Source organism: Aptenodytes patagonicus, chromosome 4 (genome assembly GCF_965638725.1).
Source record: "Aptenodytes patagonicus chromosome 4, bAptPat1.pri.cur, whole genome shotgun sequence".
NCBI lineage: Eukaryota > Metazoa > Chordata > Aves > Sphenisciformes > Spheniscidae > Aptenodytes > Aptenodytes patagonicus.
Window position 1 is genome coordinate 51508675 of NC_134952.1, and position 22168 is coordinate 51530842.

At 50.3% G+C, this 22168-nt stretch overlaps 1 protein-coding gene across 1 annotated transcript; it reads left to right on the forward strand.

The window, feature by feature from the left end:
• Positions 1–544: 544 nt before the first annotated feature.
• PPP1R3B (protein phosphatase 1 regulatory subunit 3B) lies at positions 545–7153 on the forward strand. The gene is made up of 2 exons (XM_076336709.1): positions 545–567; positions 3623–7153. Exons 1-2 carry the CDS (start codon positions 554–556, stop codon positions 4512–4514), a joined length of 906 nt encoding a protein of 301 aa, XP_076192824.1. The 5' UTR covers positions 545–553; the 3' UTR covers positions 4515–7153.
• Positions 7154–22168: the final 15015 nt, after the last annotated feature.

The window sequence follows — 22168 nt, forward strand, 5'->3', positions numbered from 1 at the left end:
GATGTTCACAAAGCCCCATTCTGCCCTTCTGGACAGGTAGGGACGGCACCGTGGCACAGGAGCCATGTGTCGCCGCAGGACAGAGAGGGGCTGGGAGCATCCCAGGCCTGAGACAGAGCTTGTACCTCCTGCCAAAACAAGCTAGCCCTGCTCGGGGGAAGGCGGACGGGCTGACTTAGCGAGATCCCTCCACAAAGGAGAGGGTCCCTTAGGTTTCAAGGCCCTGGGAAGTGCTGCCCCCCAGCTCCGCCGCTGCTGCCGGAGAGAGCACGCTCCCCCCGTCCCGGCTCCTCAGCAGCAGCCGGGTATCCCCTCCCCGCCCGCTGCCTCCCGGCCGCGCCTCCCACGGGCTCCCCCCGCCGCGGCCCCCGGCCCTTCGCGTGCCGGGCGCCCGGCGGCCTATTGGTCCCCCGCCGCGTTCGGAGCGCGCTCATTGGCTGCGGCGCGGGCCGGGCGGGCGGGCGGGGTGGGGCGATGCGGGCGGGCGGTCTTAAGGCGCCGGCTGCGGCGCTGCCCGGGCGGCGGCGAGCTGAGGAGTGCCGGGGCTGGCCCCATGCACTGCGCCAGGTATGGGCCCGCCGGGGGTCGCGTCCTCCTTCCCGCCGCTGGCGGGCGCGTCGTGCCCTGCCGCAGTTTGGCTTCCCTGGGTGCCTGCCGTGCTCTCCGCTGCGGGGTCGCAGCCCCCTCGGGTGTGCGGGGGCGGTACCGGCGCTCCCCGCCGCGGTGCTGCGATCGGGGGGGCGGGATCCCCCAGGCTTGGTTCCTGTAGCTCCCCGGGTGAGTCGGGAGCAGTAGCTCCGGGGCGGCGGGGCCGCCGCTCCGTCGGGCTCTGTCCTGCTGCCTCCCGCCCGGGCTCGCCGGGACGTCCTGGAGCCCCGGCAGGGCTGGGCGGCACGTCTTGGCTCGGGTTTGCAGCGCTGCTTTTGTTTGCTGAGGGCACGGGCAGTAAGCAGGGTTAATGTATCGCCCGGGCCTCAGACAGATGCCTGTGAGAGCTGGGCTGTGCCTTCGGAACAGCTCGGCCTTTCCTGAATTGGAGAGAAGAGGGCAGAAAACCCGAGCGCTGCTTCGTCCAGCAGTGTGTCACGTCTAACAATTTCTGGCTTAGCAGCTGCTGCACATCGAGCCCTCTGCAAGAGGGTTACCTATTCACAAACAGTGCTGGAAGCAGAATGGAGGCAATCAAAGGGTTTTGATAAATATAGGTGTAAATAATTCCTTTGCTCTGACTTGTTTCTCCTTTCTAGAAATAGAGGAGGGAAGAGTGAGCGGTGACATCCTCTTCTGGAGGGTGTAAAGCTGTGGGAAGTGTCCGGAGGCAGAATCTAGTCTGTCTTCCTTTTGAGAGGAGCGGGAAAGGAATCAGCCCCTGTACCTGCGTAGGGCTGCCTGCCTTGCACTGCTTGCTTCCTAGAGCTCCCTTTCCTGCGTGAGCTCTCAAAACTATTTCCCTGCTCTCACCTTCAAAGCATCTGAAGTCCAAGACAGCCAACACTAGCCCCAAAAGGGAAACCTTCCTCTGTTGGCTGTGAGTTGGGCATCAGCAGGCTCTCAAGTGCAGAAACAGATGTCTGGGGTATCAAATGAGCTGAAAAAGACAGTTTCTAAAAGCATGGAGCTCAGCCTAATAGTAGGTATGAAAAGCTCTTACTATAGTTCTTAGCTTGGAAAAAAGCTCCAGGTAATGCAAATCAGGCTGGATATTTCATGCCTCTTCATTCTAAAAACTGTGAATAACCAAGGTTTACTAAGAAACCTGATTTCTCAGCAGTTATGGGAATTCAGCTGAATAAATTTCCCTGGGAAAAGATGCAATGCAGATGAAACTAGCCCAAGTAAGAGAGAAGCAATGGAGGCTGCATTAATTTGAAGGAGGAAATGACCTATATAAAGTGTGTGTGAATAAAAACTTGGCAAAACCAGGTAGAGATGAGCAGAAGAGTGCTAGCAGACAGGTGGATCTGCTGTCTGTCTTGTACAGCTGCCCTTCAGCTGAAAGGAGGCTGAAGGAGGCAATGCAGAAGGAGTTAGCTGGTGGGTGTGTTGGGAAGCAAGCCTTGGCACATGTGCTCTGAATAAACAGATGCCCTTGCTGAATGGATGCTGTGAAAGCCTGCTCAGAGCTGCTCTGTTGGTGTTGCAGGGTGGGGAGTTAAAGCACTGAATTGGAGAGTGTAGCTCTTGCTTTTTCTTGGCGTGGGAGCAGCAATCAAGTACTAGAGCTGGCTGTGCGTGGCTTTGGCAGCTGGAGCTCTGCCGCGTCACGTGGCTGGCGGCTGCTGCTACTGCTGCTGGCTCGTCCTGCTCTGCACGGTGGGAGCAGCTTTGGAGCCTGGCCTGCAGCCAAACAGGGGATTTTTAAGGGAATAGTCTGTGTTTAAGGTCAGCTCCAACGCAGTTGACTTAAGGGGGATGTGTGCGATAAATCTGTCCAGCGGTTTATCCAGAGCCAGGCCAAAGAGTCTGCCAAAAGCATCCAGCCAAACCTCAGTGTAAGGGCAGGAGCGATAGGTACGATGTTCTGGGAACTGCCTGGCTGCAGAGGCAACTCCAGGGCTGTATCTGGCAAGGTGCTGGGTGGAAGCTGTCCTAGAGTGGGCACGCAGAGAGGGGTGGTGCTGCATCCCTGGAGGAACGGGCTGGATGCTGGAGAAGGAGAGGCCATGGTGGAGGGGCACACGGCCTGCGCCTTCCAGGGGAAGGACTTGTTTCCAAAGGCTTGGTCAACCTTGAGTTAGGTGAGCTGTGTTTGGCAGAGCCCTGTGGCTATATGGGTGTTTCCCAGGGGCTCAGCGCAAGGGCTGTGGAGGCTTGAGGTGCAAACTCTGCGCTGGAGGTAAAATCTGCTGGGCCATCTGAGCTGACATCTGTTTTAAAGTGCAGTAGAGGGAAGAAAATGGCTTCTCTGGAGGTGCGGAGCAACGTCAGCTAAGTCTCTACCCTGCTGCTGTATCAGACTGTTGCTATCCTTACAATACCACTTGCAGGCATTTTAGATGGAGCAGTTCTGGGAGACAGCAGTGAGCAAAGTATGTAGCTCAACCAAATGAGTGCTTTTTAGCCTCTAAAAATACCAGACATCTGGGGTTTTATGAAAGGTGAGGTCAGTTGCGTACAGCAGCTTGTGACAAACTGAGTTCCTGCTTCTACAAAAGCATCCGATGCCCTGGGGAGAGCCTCTCCTGGAGGGAGGAGAGTGCAGCGGGAATACTGCTTTACGTAGCACTGGAATTTGATAATATCTGGATTTTGTGGACATCAGCAGGACTGAGCCATGGGTTTTGCTTTGGGTCAGAAATGCTCTGGAGCCTGCTACTGCTAGCCTAGTAGGGCAGTGCCTGCACGTGTCTTCAAATGGTGACTCTGTCCCTGTAGCAATTGGAAGAGATCTTGTTCAAGGGCACAACAGGCTCTGGTCCTGCCGCTTCTGCTGTAGCACGTTTCTCACAGTGTCTGTAAATCACACCATGCAAGTACCTGCCTTTAAGCTTGAGGGACTTGTGGGGTTGATGGAAGCAAGTTTCTTTGGGGTGGCTGGGGGGAAGTGGTGTAGCACTTGTCTGACAAAAGTCATACTAAAATGCTTTTCTAATGTCAACTGACCCTTCTTCTCATCTTCCAGAGTATTAGACTACTTTCCTCACAAACAAGCAATGGCTGTGGATGTAGCAATGCAGCTATACCTTTGCTCTTCACCCTTGCGGAGAGAGAAGTGTGCCTGCAAAATTGCTCCGAAGCCAAGCAAGCCGTTGCGGCCCTGCATCCAGCTGAGTAGCAAGACTGCGCTGAATGGACCAGAAGAGGCAGCAAACTCCTTCACACACAACAAAGTGAAGAAGAGGGTGTCATTTGCAGATAGCAGAGGCTTTGCTCTGACAATGGTGAAGGTGTTCTCAGAGTTTGACGATCCACTAGATATTCCTTTCAACATCACCGAGCTGATAGACAACATTGTGGGCCTGACAACAGTGGAGAGGGACAGCTTTGTCCTGGATTTTGTTCAGCCCTCCGTGGACTACCTGGACTTCAGAAACCGCCTCCAGGCAGACTGTGTCTGCCTTGAAAACTGTATTCTGAAGGAGCGATCTGTTGTGGGAACAGTGAAGGTGAAGAACCTCGCTTTTGAAAAGACTGTGAAGATCAGGATGACGTTTGACACCTGGAAAAACTTTGTAGATTACCCATGCCAATATGTCAAGGATACGTATGGAGGGTCAGATCGGGACACATTTTCCTTTGACATCAGCTTGCCTGAGGGAATTCAATCCCATGAAAGAGTAGAGTTTGCCATCTCCTTTGAGTGTGATGGGAAGGTGTACTGGGACAGCAACAGGGGCACAAATTACAGGATCATACGGTCAGAACTGAAGTCTGCCCAGGAAGCCGTCCGCCCCCTGCGGGGCCCTGACTTCGGCAGCGCCTTTGACCAGTTCGGGAGCCCTTGGTGCTCCTACGGCCTCTTTCCCGAGTGGCCCAGCTATTCAGGCTATGAGAAGCTAGGGCCTTACTATTGACCCAAGGACAAAGTCCTGATTGACTAACTGTTGCTGGCATGTCTGCAGGCCTGGGAGCTGGTCTGAATGTGAGGCGTGCGGAGAGGTGGAAGAAGTACGGCTCCATGTAGCTCTGCATAAGCCTTCCAGCAAAACCAGAGGTGCTCTGCTGGCAGTGGTCTTATAGTCAGGGAAGCATCTTTGGTGTAAAGGGCTGCCTTCCCTGCCTCAGCTCAGATAACTGGCTCTCTGGATGCTCAAAGGACCAGGAGCTGTTGCTCGTGTGCCTTTTCAGTGCTGCTACTCCTTCCTCTTCTATAAAGCTGCTAGTCTCCAGGGAAACACTACAGTGTTTATATTGTCTGTCCAAGCTATGTAGTGGTAGCTGGTTTGTATTGCTCGCCTAGTGTTAAAAGGCTTTTTCAAAATAAGTTCTAATATTATTTTTTAGTGGGCTGTACTTCAGCTGCAGGGTTCTCCTTGCAAAGCCGGCCCGTGCCTGTTGGGAAATGGAGCGGTTGGGTTGTGGGGAATGGAGTCCTCTCTTTGCACGCATCCTTGTAGTCTGAGGTCCTTCCTACTGGAGGCAGAAAGGGTGTTTTGGAAGTGAAAATGCAATTGTGATGACAGGAAATGTGGCCCTACAGCCTGCCATATTAGGAGACGTATGTGCCTGTGGGAGAGGATCTGATAAGCTTAGTCACCAGTTGTTTTATCAGCTGATCTTTAAAAAAAATCTCATTATACCCTTGGTGTTACCAAAAATAGAGATTAGCTGTAGCCATGTGGTGGTGTTTGTAACACAGATGTGGGTTGACAGCCCTGACTGCCTTCTTCAAAACCTTCCTGTTTCTTTAATCACAAGTGATCAATGATGCTTCTTCCCCTTGATGGACATCTGAAGTCAGCTGTTGGCCATGTTGGGCCCTGAAAATGCAGTTCTTCCTCCTGTGGACTGTAAAACAGGGTTTTGTCCAGCTGGGGCCCCAAGTCCTGTGCAGGAGGCTGTCCTCGGGTGTTAGAGGAGCTAAATGCAAACAGGCCACATGGCTACTCTTTGCTGTGTCCTGTTATAAGAAGGTGACTGTTGTGTACCTACTGTGGTGGAAGTGCCTTGACTGAGAAAGGGGTGGTACATGCGATCCCAGCAATGCTTTGGGATAAACAGGCCTTGGAAATAACGTTGCTTTTAAAGATCTCCTAATGGCTTGTTACTCTGTGCCATGGACTGCTTGGCAGCTAACGGCGTGGCACTGCTCACATGTGAGGGTGCTGTGGCTATACTGGGTGAACGTCAACATGCTGGGCTTCCCTCGCTGTTGTAGCAGTAGCTGCCATTTCAACCTGTAAATGCCCAAACTTTGCATCTGTGTCCATAAGAAGTGGCTCACCCCACCTGTGCAAAGAACTAGCTGTGAAGAGTGTGAGATACGGGGTTATCCTACCACCCCTGGATGTGAAACAAATCACTGACGTGAGCCATCCCTATCCTCAAAGAGGTGGCTTGTCTTCTGAGCCTGTGCTGAGGTGAGGTGGCCAGCTTGTGCAGTGCCAAACAGCCTCACAAAGCTGCTTGCACGCTAGTTGAGCAGAATAACTTAATCCCTCAGCTCAAAGGGAGAGTGCCAAATAGTCTGTAGAAATAGAGGTCAAGGGAATCTTACTTTTTCTAGTGCATAAGCTTTATATAATTTTTTGGGTGCCTATAATAGCCTATGGATGGGCTGGAGAGAAGTAATGGGCTAGACTACTTAACTTTTTAAACCTAGCTTTTAATTCTGGAGACTACTGTATAAAATACTTACAAGCTGTTTTACCCTAACCTAGAATGGATACTACGATCACTGTTGGATACCAAAAGGGACAAGAAGAGCTTGCAGGAAGAATAGCTAGCCTTCAACTGCTGCTTTTTCAAAACCCAACATCAATGCATGTCATCACTGTGCTTGATCACTTAGTCCAGGTGGTAAATCTACTTGCTGGCCCAGAGCTCATCAGGCTTGGTTCCTCTGTTCAAGCAGCTTCCTGAGTGTCAGCCCTTATAACCTGCATCTGGTCTCTCTTGAAGGGACTGTTGCCTAGCTTGGCTTGAACCTAGTTTTAAATTTAAGGCAAGTCTGAGTGACACTGACTTTTTTTTTTATTTAGTGTATGGTGTTAATGCTGTAAGACACTGACTGTAGAAAAGTCATGTTCTCCTGGTATGCTGTCATGCCTGTGGAGAGGTGTTTGTGGGCTGAAACAAGGCATGTATGTCTGGGGTGCTGCGGACGGTGGTATCTCCTTATGGACCTGTTTGTTTTCAGGCTGTGGATGGGGTGTGCTTAGGGAGGAACATGGAAGATAAGCTAGAAGAGCAATGCCATAAGTAAAAGCTAGGCTGGGAACTGACTATTTGACCAATAGTGGTTTAAAAATACTACTTGTGGCCTTTCCCCTTTTCCCTTTTTCCATTGCCAATGTGAACATAGAAGTGAGGGGTTGCTCTCCTCGCTCTATGCCTGGAAGTGCCTTGTGGGGTGTTTTGCATGTTTGTTTTTAAAAGATATTTTTGTACACAACATTCAAGTGGAAAATGCACTTTATAATTGCCATGTAATGACTCTTTTAAAACTATGGTTCTGTTTTTATCTGATTGTTAAAATAAAGGTGGAACAAAATGTTGGCTGTGTATCTTGCTGTCTTACTTAAACACCCATGGGACTGGGGAGGTGATCTCCAGTGATCTCCTGGACACGGGACCAGCTTCTGGCAAGCAGCCGCTGGCAGGGAGGAGCACATGTCCGCAGTGGACTCCGCTGCCTGAAACAGGAAAGAGCTGCCTATTCCTGCTGCCTTCCTGCCAACACAAATGCTTCCAGAGCCTCTGTAGCTGCAGGAAGGAGGAGCCAGGCCCTCGTCTCTGTGCTCTGAAGTTTCTCCACTAACCACTGTGTTCCTGAGCTACTCTTCACTCTTCCCCTGCTTGCAGTGCCAGGAACAGCCTTTTCAGGTTTTTCTACATTTATTTCAGGTCAGTCTCGTCCTTCCCCCCACCTGGCTTGATCTGGGATCAGTGCTTTCCTCTGGGTACTGGGGTGTGATGGATGCTAGGAGAGGTGTTGCAGGAGAAGGCTCAGGCTCTTTTCTAATACCAGGATCAAGTGAAAGTTAGACCTGTCTTCACCTCAAACTAGTTGTTCCTGTTGTCACTGCAATAAAAAGCACTGGCAGGAAATGTGCCCCTTTGCAGAAAGGGAACAACTCTGGTGTAAATGCCAGCCAGGGCTGGTTTTGGGATTTGACCTGGCTTTGACCACAAAGACCAGGTCTTGGTGATGCCCTGAAGGTGTTGCATTTCAAACAATCAACTACTGAGTTGGGTGGCTTTTGCCACTTACAGATAAGGTAAGAAGCAAAGCTGGGGGGAGGGGAAAAAAAAAAATCACAGTGTGTCTTGGTGTGGGCTGGCTTGAGGGTCTATACATGCAGCACTTCCCATTTGCTACAAAGCCTCGCGGAGAGGGAGCTTAGCCTTTCCTCCGTACAGAAATGAAACTAAGCACCTTCTGACTGGGGCTATTTCTGAGTCTCTTGCTTTCATAAGATGAACTATCTTTCCAGGGTGTTTCTGCAGCAGCTGGGTAAGGTAAAGCTTTTGGTTTCTCAGGTCCCTTCCCCCAGTCTTTGCATCACAAAACCAAGCATGCTGACACAGTGGGGTGCAAGCTCTTCCACCAAGTTGTGAAGCTGCTCCCCTCGACAGAGGAGCATGGGATCTGCCATGCACCTGGGAAAAGGGTATTGCGTGGTGTTTCTTGCTGGTCTGTGATGTTTTTCTCCCCTGTGGCTCAGGGGAGCCTGCACTGGCTGTCACCCACTGCTGTTTGGGCCCAGAGGCCCTTCTGGTGTTGTCTTTGTGGTGGGATTCTTCCAGGGGTGGCAGATCTGCCCAAAGGCAGCTGAGAGCTGCTCTGCAGTAGGAGTACTTGAGTCTTGGCAAAGGGAGCAGCACAGGCTGAGGGGTCTGCTGAGGGGGGGAAGTTATATGTGTGTGCAATTTTTCACATACAGGTGGGTAAGAGATAAACCCTGCATGTGATCCCCTGCCTGACAGCAGTTATGCCATGAGAAGTAGCATAAGGCAAAGGGCTTCACTTTCTTGGCAACCATTTGCCATTCTCTTTTCTCCCCAAATTCTTTGTCACCTCCACATCTAGCCAACTGCTCTTAAGCACCATTAAAAATGCTTCAGATATTAATTTTTTTTACTACTGTTCTTTTAATCAAACACACAACACAGATCTCTTAAAAGGCCATCTGATTGTTTTTTCTGGTTGCAGGGGGAAAAAAAAAATATTTTTAAAAGCTATTTGTGCCCCTCCCCCTGCCGCGGCGTATCCCCAGGTGATTTGGGTGGCTTGGCCAGGGCTGCTTTCACATCCGGACACTGGCTCAAGCTCATGAGTGAGACAACTACAGTCAGCCATTTCCTGTAACAGTTTTGTGGCCAAAAACCCTGTGTGACGATGGTTTCTGTTTGAGAGATAAGGAAGTCCAAGCTAAGCCTGCTGATGTCTGAGGCGGCTGAGGAGATGTGTAAGTATTAGAAGAGTGAAGAGAGCTTTTGGGTTTCTCTCCTCATGCCCAGCTGTTACTTGCTAGAGAATATAGCTATTGCAATTACTGCATTGCCCTTGGTGGTAGGTGTGATCATGCACTTGCTGTTTAATATACAAAGATTTCTTAGAGTGCTTCTGGTATCCCCCCCTGCCTTTGTTCTGAGGTTCCCAAACCTCTGTATCCTGAGGGTTTTCGGTGCCACCTCTGGGCAGAGATAATTAAGCTGGGATGTCACGTTGATCTCAGCTGAAGTGTTTGGAGGTTCAGGTTTCCTAAGTCTGTGCTCCATGGACAGCTCTGTAAAGGGGAGGGGGGCAGGTGTTCCCCTGGTCCATGTCCAACTCCCTTTGCCAAACACAATCTCCCACTGGCCCAGGGATGCTGTCCTACAGGGGAGCAGCTCTGCTGAACCACTGCCACCGCGGCAGCCTCATCTAGAGCACACTGGATTGCAAGTCCTGGATGCAGTGACAAAGGCAGGTTGTGGGCTCTCTGCATCTGCATCCTGGCAGAATAGGGTCAAAACTGTTTAAGAAGTTTGTTAAAAGTAGATTCAAGCACCCCAGGAAGAGCACAGGTGAGAGTTTGCTGCTCTCTTCCCATTCTCATGCTTGCTAAGAGGGTCCTTGCTGGGGAATATGGGCTGCCAGAGTTGTCCCCCGCCCTGTCCAGCTTCCAGCGCAGGGCTGGCGACTAGCTGAAAAAGTTCATTCTTTGAGGCTGCTCATGTATTGAAGAAGGTCCTTGAGTTCAGGTTTCAACACATGCTTAGCTCACGGCTCTGCTTAACCAGAAAGTGAGGCTCCGTTGCTAACTGAGCACCAGACAACAGTGCGAGCAGAGCTACAGCTGAGACACATGAGCCTGAATGTGGGGAGGTGATAAGCAGAAATGTAGGAAATCCAAGAGAGGCTGCTTTCAAACCCAGCGAGGATGGTTCGGCCTGCCATCTATCTGTGTCTCTACAGATGCTGTATGAGCACCCCACATTCTTGCTTTAGGTGTTTGCCAGGCCAGACTCAGCATGGGGGATGCTCTGGTGAAAAACTGCCCACAGCGGGGTAAGATGCAATGGGTAGGAAAAATGTCTCTGCCAAACCATGGGAGTGTAAATGCATCCAGATAGTACTTTGCTGCTGGAGCAAATTTTTCTTTGGTGTTAAATGCAGCTTTTACAGGCACTCGAAGTGGAGAGTGACCTGTGGAAGATGTGGTTGCCTTGCTAACAGAGAGCAGCAGGAGCATAGGAGGGGAGGAAGACAGAGCGCATCATTTCCCAACAGCAGTCAGCATTTCTTCTTTGGTTTCCCCTCCACAAACTGTCAGCAAATGAGCCTCACTAAGAGACTGGGTCTTTGGGGAGCATGTCTCTTGTCCGCAAGAGATAAATGGTGCTTCCTTTTTGACATGTACCACGGGGCTTGCTGTTGCTCTGTAGTGTCTCCCTTGTGCTCTACAGCAGGGCATTGCCCTTTTCTCATCTCTCTTACGCACCATGACACTGTTTCGACCACTGCCAGCATAACCGTCACCAAACTCAAGTGTGAGCTTGGTTTCACAATGTCTTCCGCAAGCTTGTGTGTGGTCTGGGGGCAGGAAGGACACTCGTATGCAGTGGGAGGAGGCTGTGCTAAGGACACAGCTCTCAGCAGCACCGAGAGCACCCTGCACCCTGGGAACTGCACAGAGCTTTGCCTTAAAGCCAGCAGCATGGGGCTGGGTTGCGATGCTCCCAAACTCCCCTGGTGTTTCCACAGACTTGCTCCTGCTGGGCAGTTCAGCTGGCTCTAAACTATTGCAATAAAACCTATTTATGTCCTTGTCTCTTTTTGATGGAGCTAAGCTTCAAACCAGCTGCTCTGGCCCAGCAAGGTTCTGCCATGCTGCAGCCAGAGAAGCTGCCTAGCCTGTCTTTATCCTCCCCCTTAGAGGGATACCGTGCCAGACAGTTAGCCGTCTTTAAAGACTTGTTATTGACATTTACACAAGGCTTAAAAAAAGAAAAAGGGTGTCTTTGTTGAAAAATAATTGCAGCTGGCATGTTCCCTTGGTACAGATAAGTCAGAGCAGTCACCGAGTTAAGTACTTTGGCTCCTGGAACAGGGATACGGGCAAGCCCTTCCAGCCGATGCATTAGTCACAGATCTCCTCTCTGCTCCAATGCTGCTGTGTAGTCTCAGGGGGAGGGAAGGCTCAAACTTCATAACCCAGGAGAAGGATGCTCAAAAGAGCATAAGAAGAGGGTGAGACGTTCAGGATATCTCCATAAATGCTTTTATAGCTTCCAGCTATTTCTGGTGTGGGAGTCTCCTTGAGACCATGGTGATGTCTTTATATTTAATGAATCCTAGACAGGTTCATGTGGGAAGAGATCTCTAGATGTCGGCTCCAAGCAGGACCACTCTCACAGCTAGCTGAGGTCACTCAAGGCCTCATCCATGTGGATGCTGATGACCTCAATGATGGAGATGCCACCGCATCTCTGCATGCTATCCCAGGGCTGCACTGCTCTCCTGGGGAAAAGACACAGTCCTCAGGAATCAAAGGAGCTCTGAGCAATTGCAGTCTTGCCAAAGCACCCTGTTTGTTCCAGCTCCTGGCCAGCTTCAGGACATATGGATGTGAGGGGACAAGGTAAGTGGCCACAGGACAAAAATATTTCAGGGCTGGCAAGTCCTAACCCAAGTGTAGTTTGGGGCAAGGGAGCAGCTGCTATTTGCATACAGCAAGGTACTTGCCATCCCCCAAGGCATCCTGCAGTAAAGGGTAGAGCCATATTCCCAACACAATTGCTGGAAAACCCTGCTGCTAAGAGCTGAAGACCTAAATTGACTTACAGCCCACCTTCCAACGATACCCATCAAGGTCAATCTGAGCAAACCAGACCCCAGTTTCCTTCCCAGCACTCAATACTCAGCAGTAGGGAACTCATGATCTCCTGCACCTGCTTTCCATCTTTATGGTCCCTGCCAGAACAAAACTGGAGCATTATCAGCAGGAGTGTAATTCCTCAGTGTTTGTGTGGTGACACTCCAGCACTATGGAGACAGGCACTTTTATAGGAAGAAATATAATAGCCCTCTCCACCCCCACTCAGGGTTTTACGACCATTCCCCTTTCACACAGTGTTCCCCTGGACACCTGGCAGGTGTTGCTTCTCCTGCATTTCCCTACTTGCTGTGATTTATTGGCATCTGGGTGGCCATCAGAAATGCAGAGTGTTTCTTCATCTATGAGCTCAGCTGAATGTGTCCTTGATGGCATTGCAAGCCAGGGTTCAGGGTAGCTATAGGTGATGTGGTGACAAAGACCACGAGTGGCACCTTCCACCCCTCACTCAACAGCATACTTGGTCACTGGGGTAGGAGATGTTGGAACAGGTCTCCCTCTTGAGCTGAGGACTGTCACAGCCCAGCTTTACTTTCTCCAAGAAGCTGTCTCCAAGCAGATCAACTCACAATAGGAGGCAAACTAAAAGTAGATAAATCTGTCGAACCCTCCACTCCTCTGCGGTGGCTTCTGCAGGAGAAGAACTTCACTTCAGAGACCAGAACAATTATCACTTGAATGCTTTATAGCCATGCAAGCAATTATAGCAGACATGCACTAACTTTTAAGTTGGTGGTCAACAAGATTTCTTAGACAACCAATGAATCTACACACAAATCTTTCAGTGCTTCTAAATGCCCTGCAATAACAGCCCAGTGCTGGTAAACAGTGAGCTATAAAGCCAGCAGGGGTGCACTCACTGGGGGTTAATAGCAGGATGACTGAGCATTTTAGTCTTTTTTTTCTTTTTTAGTTTTGGTGTTACTGCAAGGAAACATGGCTTTTGTTCAGGCAAGCTGTCTTGTGAGTGTTATTTCTGCTAATAGGTATCCTGTTTTAGTCTAAAATTAAGTATTTATTAACAGTTCAGTACAAAAAGCTTTTGTCATTACTTATCTGCATCAAACTGGATTTGGTGTTTAACCATTTCCCTCAACAAATACAGGCACTGCACACGACTTGGTGGTCTGCTCTGAGACCTGGGAAACCCATGGTAGTCTCAGGCTGCTTAGGACCCTCAGAACCCAAGGCTGTCTTTGGGGCTGGGCATCATGTGAGATGGCTCCAGCTGGCAATTCAGGATCACTTTGGAGAAGCTGGGAAGGAAAGCAGAGTTACCTCCCTCTGAAATTAGAGCAATATGCACTAGCAAGGAAAGAAGATCTCCGAGGGCCTTGTCTTGGCCACAGTAATGCCTGTAGGATGCAGCTGTTCCCTGGGTGAGGGGACCAGGAGCTTGCATTGGCGTCCTCCTCTGGCGTACTGGCAACATGTGCAACATGTCGTTGCATCCATGCAACGAAATCCATGTGAGGATGTCGTGCACATCCTCCGAAGCAGGTCTTGTGCTGTTCCCCAGGTTGGCTCCATGCTGTTTGGTAAAGCCAACCCTTCACTTGCCTGCAGCCTGGATTATTCACCTGCAGATGTCTACTAGATTGGGTGTTATTTCTGAGCGCTTGTTGCAACTTATCTTGCTGCTGTGTAGCTGTCTTGTAGGATGTGTCTCAGAAGGCACGATGAATCAAGTGGGGTCCTTTCAGCACAAGCTGTCATTCTCATATGGTCCCCCTGGTCCAGCAGCAGCACCAGCCAGAACTGGCAAAATAGCCCTTCTTATAAAGACAGTTTGCTAGGCTGACTTGTGGGTGCCAAGCTGGAGGTGGCCAAATTCTGGCTACATTAACCAACCTCCAAATAGCCATATAACCCCCCTCCCAAGCAAAACAATGGGCTGTGGGAAGCCATGACTCCAGCTCATCTCAATGAAGCTAAACACCCTGTGTAAGGCTATAGGATGGGCTACACTCCTACTGGGGAGACAGAGGAGCCCAAGTTCTGGGGACGTGGCAGGGTCAGGCCAGTGGAGAATGTGGTCTCACGTTGTAGGGCCTGGGACAAGTCCCTTGTGCTGGGTTACACAACTAGGTATCAGAAACACTCACTCCTCGTGCCTGCTGTGTGCTGGAAGGGCTAAGTCCTTCAAAACTGCAGCTGGAGTATGTCAGCTTGGGAAAAACCTGCCTCACGGATGAATGTCTGGGATGAAAGTGCCAGCATGCCCGCACACTGTGCCAAGCTGAGTCAGCACAGGCTCTCACGTTCCCTCTGTCTTAATACAGCCAAGCTCACACTTAGCATTAAAGCACTGCTTAGATAATCAGACATTGCAGTTGCACAGCCACACTGCAGAAGGTGCAGCTCCTTTGAAGACCCCTAAGCTACCTGTCAACTTGAGCCACGCTTTTCATGGGGCTGGGAATGGGCTGCAGGTCAGCCCTGACCGATTCTCTTGGGCTTCTCCGTCTTGGTGGTCCCTTTGCTGAATGGAGACAGGGTGGCATTGTGGCGCAGCACATGCAGTTGTTCCTCTTTTCTTGCCATCAGCCAGCTCCTTACAGCAAAGCCCCCAGTGATGACAGGCATCTTCCCCCATCATGGGTAGGAAGAGCAAGGGAGAAAGAAGGCCTCAGCTCAGCTTTCGAATTAACAAAATGAGAGATCTGCCAGAGTCTGGAAAAAGCGCCCATCTGGCAGGACCCTGCAGCTGCACCCTCAGGGAATTTGCATTTCTGACACTCAGTCTGCCTACTTGAGAGAATACACTTCCAGGATCAGCTGCAAGCAGAGAGACTTGTGAGCCAGTTCTGTACAACTTACTCTAAGGCTCCACCCAGCTCTAGCTGCAGCCAAACAAAAGCAAAGGCTCTCTTCTTCTGAAATACACAGGAGGTCATGAGCTAGCTTAGAGCTGTATTTTCAACTCTGACGTTGCTTTTCAGCTCTGCTGCTTGTGTTTGTGCTTGGCTGCTTCTCCCTTTCCAAATTCCAGCAGTGGATTGCCTTTGTTTCTTTAATGATGTGAAGAAGGAAGAAGTTTCGATATGGTCTTAGAGGAAAAGAGCAGATGCAATTTATAGCTCTTGCACCAAGGGGACACTGAGAACAACTTGGAGCCTCAAACCCATCTGAACCTGAATCAGTAGCCAGATTTTTCTAAGGTGCAGATGACCCAGCAAGAGGAATGGGTGAGCAGTGACCACGGGGCATTCCCAGCTGCAGTACAGACCCTGAAAAAAGAAAAGACTGGCAAAGCTGAACCCTGGGGAGATCTCCAGAACTCAAACTTTTCCATTGATCGGAAAGAGTGATCACTTCTCAGAGGATCAACCGTTTGGTACGGAGCAGCTCCGCAGCCCAGCAGACCAAGCTGTAAATACAGCCCCAGGGAACCAGACCACTCCAAACTGGTGCAGTTATTGAACTATGGGGATGAATAATCATCCAAATAGCTTTCTCCAGGCAATGCAAGGAAGAAATGTCACCAACCACGTGAAAATTTAGACCATATGCTTCTAGGATGCTTTCTGAGAGGAGTGTGCTTGACAAAGCTGAAGTGAGTTCAAGGCTGGTTCTCAGGTCAGACCCCGGCACAGCAGTCCCTCCTCTTCTGGTCCCCGGGCCTCTCCCAACTCTGGTCATTCTTTTCACTGCAGCCAGTGCCTACTTTTCTGAAAGGCTGCAAGTCCTTCAAGGCCAAGACAGAGCTTGTGTTTTGTTTGTTTGGAAAAAAATGAATGCTAGAAAAAAACAGATGCTGGAGAACTGCCTCTGGCCTCCCCCATCTGTGCACGAAGGCAACTCCTCCACGGCGGCAGCAGCCTCTCCTTCAGCTTGGCAGGTGTTGTCTGGACCGGAGCCATAGATGCGGGATCTATTTTCTGTTGAGCATGCAAAGGAGAAGCAGTTGCCTGGCATAGCCCATGCCAGAAAACACTTTGCTATGCACTTTAACAGCTGATCGGATAACACAGAGGTGCTGACCCCTGCTTCCTGTCCTTCATTTCCTGAGGAAGCAGGGCGAGCGTTGCTTTTTCTTTTCATGAGGAAGCTGTCGGACATAACCTGGCACCTGAAAGGGGTTCTTCCACTATGCAATTAGTTTCTGTGAATTTGGGGTTCTTTCACATGCTGAAAGATGGCATTTTCCACCTCTTGGGCGGCCTGTCCCTCATTGTCTGGCTCTCTGTGTGCCAGTAATGGAACCACATGTGCATGTGCTGGAGCCTCCCCGATGCTTTGGCCTGGTTACCCCGTCCTGAACAGCCTTGGCTACAGCTCCCACATCTCCAGAGGGCACGCACCAAAGTCTGGGAAACTGGGAGAAGGCAAAGCAAGCCCTAATCAAGCAAGGCAGCTAGTTATTACCAAGCTGCTATTTCTACTGCAAGAAGCCCTGGAGCAGCAAAACTGCTCGCCTTGTGTATGTTCATTAGCAGCACAGATAAGAGCAGCATTGATTGCAGGCTATAATTAGATCTCTGGGACCTTTCTGGACTGGCTTTCTCTGGCATTGTGCTACTTTGAAAGCACTTCCAATTTCTTGTCTCATTCTTTTTGTCTTTTCTGAATGGTTGGGATGGCATTTCCCTATTCAGCAGATTTGGGACAGTTTCTGTTTTCTCCATTGTGGCTTGCAGAGCTCTCCCCAACTTGGTGCCACAAGCCCCACACCACAGTGTTAGCAAAAGCTCCATTGTTTGACCACTCCTGGTCCCTTGGGCTGTAGAGTTGGCCAGACTGTAGCTCTCTTCTCAGCACTGCATGGCTAACTTGCCAGGCAGCCCTACCCGCTTCGGTTAACTTGCCAAGATACAGTTTCATGAGCATCTTCCTCTGAAGATGACTCTGAATTTCCTGGAATCGCTTTCTTAGCATGCTCTGCGCAGCCAGCCTGGAGCACTCCCAGAAGAGATGGATGCAGTAAGCCAGCGCTAAGCACGTACTCCCGGCACAGTGGCCTACATGGAAATTATTACTGCTCCCCTGGAGTGCTGGAAAACAGCCCCAGCATCCACTCAATGAAAACAGGGGAGGAAGAATCAAGGGAAAGACCCACGTCGCAAAGGCCTCGTGTTCATGTATCAACACTCCACATGTCAAATGGTACCTAGGGGTCTCCCTGCTCCTGGCTTCCCCTCCAAAATGCTGGTGTGTTGGAGACAACCACTAAGCAAGGCCCTGCGGTGGGCATGGGCCTTCTGGGCTGCACCACGTTCAGCTTTCTTTGCCTCATCCACAGACCATTCCTGTATCTTCTGCTGCACCGCCCACACAGCAGCCAGGAGGCAAGGGCAGAGGTGCTGGCAGCCCACCTGGGATTGCGGAGCCAGAGGCAAACACGCTCACCGAAGCTTGGCTGACCCATGTGCTGAAAGAGGGTATCTGAGGAAGCACGTTTGTACCTCTGGTTTTGAACCCAAGGCCAAACCGACTGAGATTAAAGCATATTTTTGAGTGGCACTCTCTTTGAGGACAGAAATTCACCCAAGACAAAACATTTTGGTGATGAGCTACTTTTCGGCTTCCTGCGTTCTCATCGGAGACTTGCTGACCTCACGCTGACGTGTAACCTGAACCAGATATACTGAGTGCCTGCCTCTTCCCAATACCTTCAGGCAGCAATACAAACTCTGACCCACCCAATGCAAGTTAATTGTGCTATTTTCTGCAATGTCAACATGAATTTTATCCTATTGTTTGTGCTTCGAAGCTATGTGAATTGTTGGAAGCAATTTTATCTTTTTTCCATAGCCTCCCCTTCTCTTCCCCTTCTCTAATCTTAAATTGCTTTATCTGCCGGTTTAAAGTTAAAGCAGTTTGAAGGTAAAGCTCTGCTCTGAGAAATGACTTTGTGAAACTGTATTTGCTTACATATTGAATTTGTTCCCTGTGTGAGATCTAAGCCAGATCTGCTGAGGTTAGTGGCTCTCGTATGGGTTAATTGCTTGTTACTCCTCTGAACCCAGGAAGAACCAGTCCAGCAAAGGGAGCAGGTGTTTTATTCTGGGTGATTTTCTAATTACCTATATAGGCTCTGCACGTGCAAACCACAGTATCAAGCCAAAAGGTCATCATTGGCAGAACATGGCCTGGCTGGAGCTGAGAAACTTTATTATAAGCAAGGGGTGAAAAAGAAATTACAAGCTTGAGTTTCAGAGCCCAGCACAGGTTCTGACCCAGCTCATGCTGATTAGCAGCCAAAAATTTAAGATGAAGATCTCCATCTGCAGGTACGGCAGGAAGAAGTTCTCTAAACTGAGCAGCATGAATTGGGTCTCCCCACTGACTTTCTTTCATATGTAGATGATTTTTGATCCACAAAGGCCTTTTGATGCCTAACTCCCTCTCTCCCCTGTAGGTCTTACAAGTTGTCTAGAGCAGCCTGTAATAAACCAGGCCTGGAAACACTGTCAAATAATTTCTAGCACAGAACTGCCTGAGCAGTAGGACAAGAACATTTCTAATCGGCAGGGGCTAAGGACAGACCCTCTCTCTCCCACGACGACCATGGGTTTTTGGCAAATCGGTCTGGTGAGAAGAAGAGACAGCCACAACCATTTCTGTCCCAAGGCATTTGACAAGGCAATGCATAGTTTGCACTGGAGCCAAAGTCCATTAGTTTAACAGCAAAAAGCCGGCAGCACCTGACTTTCTAATGTAACCTGATACTACTATTTAATGTCTACAGTGTGAATTATTAACAGAGTTCCACCTGATGCCTTATCTTTGGGAGGCTGGAAAAATCACCTACTTTCAAGGGCAGGTTCAATTTCCTTTGTCTGACCTAGATTCTATAATTCCTCCCCCATCTTATTTACAGTTTTAAATTGACATAACTGATGTGTGGCTTACCACCCTTCCATGAAAAGACGAACAAGGAGGTGAAGGTCACTGCTACCTGTCTGTTGGAAGAGGACAAGCTGAAGGGGAGGCAGAGAGAGAGAGAGGGCGGTTCTGTTTTCTTCTGGTATAGTTTGGCACTGAAAATGCACACGCCTAAGAAGAAATTGAATGTTTAAAGGATGTTATGACAGGGACAGGTTTGCAGGGTAAAGACAAATCCTCTCCTGGCCAGACAGAAACCCAGGTCATCTCTGCCTCTCCCAGGCCACTCTCTCATGCTCCCGTCTCTCCCTTGCCCTGCACTCCCCTGGCAATCTCCCTGATAGAAACCCCCATTTCAAGTGTCCCATTCCCCTCCTGGTCTCCTCTCCCCGCCTCGGTTTCCTTCTGGAAACCCACTGCTGATAGAGGAGCCCATCATATCATCCTCACTTCTATCAGGGCCCAAGCCATGCCCAGGTTTCTCCCGAGATGTCTGCAGCTAAGCGGTACCTGAGGATCTGGATGCTCCTGCTGCCCATGCAGGCAGCGCAGCAAGCCATGCCGTGGCATGAGAAACGTGACAGCCATGCTGCTCAAGGGCCTGGCTTCTCGTCCGATAATTGGCTTGAAGAAGAAGGAAAAAAAAATTGTTTGCAAGAGTATCGTGAAGAGACATCAAGACGGGGCTACTAATAACAGGCGAGACGTAACCTGCAGGCCACATGTCATGGGGCCTTGTGGTGAGGCCATCATGTGGTATGTGCAACTCAATGTGCCTTCGTGGGGAGGCAAATGTAACCCTCACTCCTGTGGACCTGCAGCTACTCAACCTTCACACTGAATATCCTAGTGCTTTGTGATCTTCTTGGGAAACACCTCAGGACCCCCAGGAGTGTTTCTCCCTTCTATGAACGACCTTTGCTCGGTCCTGTGCCATCCCCTACCACTGCAGAGGATGCCACAATGGGCAGACATCATCCTTCTTAATCCTCACTTAGCTTAGCTTACCTAGACAGAGGCTAAAAGAGCCTTTGACTCACTCTAGGCAATTGCTCCCCCGACTGCTCCGTTGGAAGCTCATCCCACAGGATGCTACAGGAGCACTCAAGAGGCTGCGTGGCCAGGCAAAGCGGGCAGCAAATCCAGCAGACAGCATGTCGGCTTTCCCTCTGCGGCATGTGGATCTTGGCCCTGCGTTACGCTAGCGACCTGCCTGCCCATCCCCCTGCAGCTGCTCACTGTCATGGAAGTCCCTCCGTCCTCAGGACTGCAGATCCAGATGCTTTTTCCCCAGAATATACTGCATTTATTTGTAGCACCTCAAGAATTTTCCTTGCCTTGTTTTCTGCCCACCTTCCTAATTTTTCCAGAGCAACTTGGGTTGTTATTTCATGCCACATTCAAAATCCTGGAAAGTTACTGCAAGCGAGTGCCTTCACTTGCCATTGAGATGTGCAGTCTCAAACTCCCCTTTACACAACCCTCGCTTTTGCACACAGACCACAGCCCTCTTTCCATGGGATCCAGTCTGCTACCCAACACCTCACAGACTTCTGGTGATGTTATACCCAGCACAAACCATTCCTCCGCGGAGTCCAAGCGTCTCCCTTTCCAGCACCATGCAGAGACAATGGCCCACTCCTTCCCAGCAGTATTTTCTCTTCCGCAAACCACAGCTGGCTCCTGCTTTACAGCAGCAAAAGCAGATCTCTTTATTTCACTGTGTTACTAGGAAGTGAAATTATTTCACAGTATTTGCCAAAATACCCTTCTTCCTAGGTTTCAGTATGACCAGGAATGGGAGGAAGATGCTGTTCTAGTTTCATCTACTTGAAGAAGTGTTTGGCATACAGCTAAAGAGCAGAGCATGGCACAGCTAAAAAAAGAGCAGGGCATATCTGCTAGTGTCCAGGCTGCCTTCAAGACCAAACACATCTGCCTAGAGAGCCTGCAGAGCCTCCTAGAGACCGCCATCCCAGGGAATGGCTCTTGAGACCAGCCTGTCGCTTTTCATGGGGTAGCCCCCAGGGAAAGCCCAACTGCCCACATGGGAACCATCTTCCAGGACAGCTTCCAGCACTACTCGCTCCCCATGACTGTCAGGTCTCTCCGGCCAAGGGGCAGAGGTCTGCAAGGACCCCAGCCACACGTGCGAACCAAGCCCTGGTGTTAGAGCAAGAACGGGGACGGCCTCAGGGGCGACTCCATCCACGTGTCCACCTTGCTGAGACAAGCTGCTCTGCACATGGCAGACACCTCGGGGCACAGCTAAATACCTCCCCCTTTATGGAGAGGAGATGGAAAGGGGCCAATGATCTGGGAGGGACTGGCAGCTGTGCAGAGGGACAGGAAGGGCAGCCTGGGAGAGAGGCTGGAGAAGGCTGATAGGGAAAGGTGGAGAAACCCCACCCCACCCCACTCCTCCTTGGTGGCTGTGCTTTCCCCTCCTACCACTTCCAATACACAACCACCAGGAAAGTAGCTGTCGGTTGGTGAGAGGGTGTGCCTTTGGGCTGGAGGAGGAGGGAGGGACCTGGAGAAGGAGCCCCAAGGCCAGAAAGGCAGGTGGAGATGCCCCAGCACCACCGAATGCGAATGATGGGAGACTGAGACTTCCCAGCCTGAAAGAAATAGCAGTGGGAGGCCTCTTTTGTTTGCACCACGTGTCCTCACAGGTCTGAGGAAGGAGAGCAAGGTTCCCCAGGCTCACCACGGCCATCCTATTCCACCATAGTGCTCCACAGTAGAGGAGAGTGAGGAACTAGTGAGAGGTTACTCTCCTGCCCAAGATATAGCAGCAACTACATATGAAGACGTCTCAAGGTGAGGTAGGATGCACATTTCTCATCTGCCCAGCAAGCAGCTCTGCCCAACAGACTCCCCTGAGGAAGGGAGGAGAAAAACGCACGTTACACCCTGACCAAGCCAGCCAGCAGCTCACAGTCACATCAGCTGTCATAAAACTGCAAAATAACCTCGTGGCTTAGCCAAGCCAAACCCCGTTGCTATGAAATTAGTTTAGTAAAGCATGTGAAACTCCAGTCAGAAGGCCCATGGGAAACACCTCAAAAGAGAGACATAAAATTTTCTCAAAGTTGCTTGTAGGGTAGGTTAAGAAGGCCTTCCTTAGATGACCATGAATGGTCATCTAAGCACTGGGTAGCAGAATCAGCTGTGATTTTGCTGGAGCCAGTTAGACTTTGGAGGCAAAAAATTCTCCCCATGAGATAACGTGAAGTTGCTTAGGACCAAGCTTTTCATAAGAAAAGGCTGGGCCAAGCAATAGCTTGGTTAAGAGGAAAACCATAAGATTTTAAAAGGCCAAACATCAAGTGTTTTAAAACTGCGTGATGAAA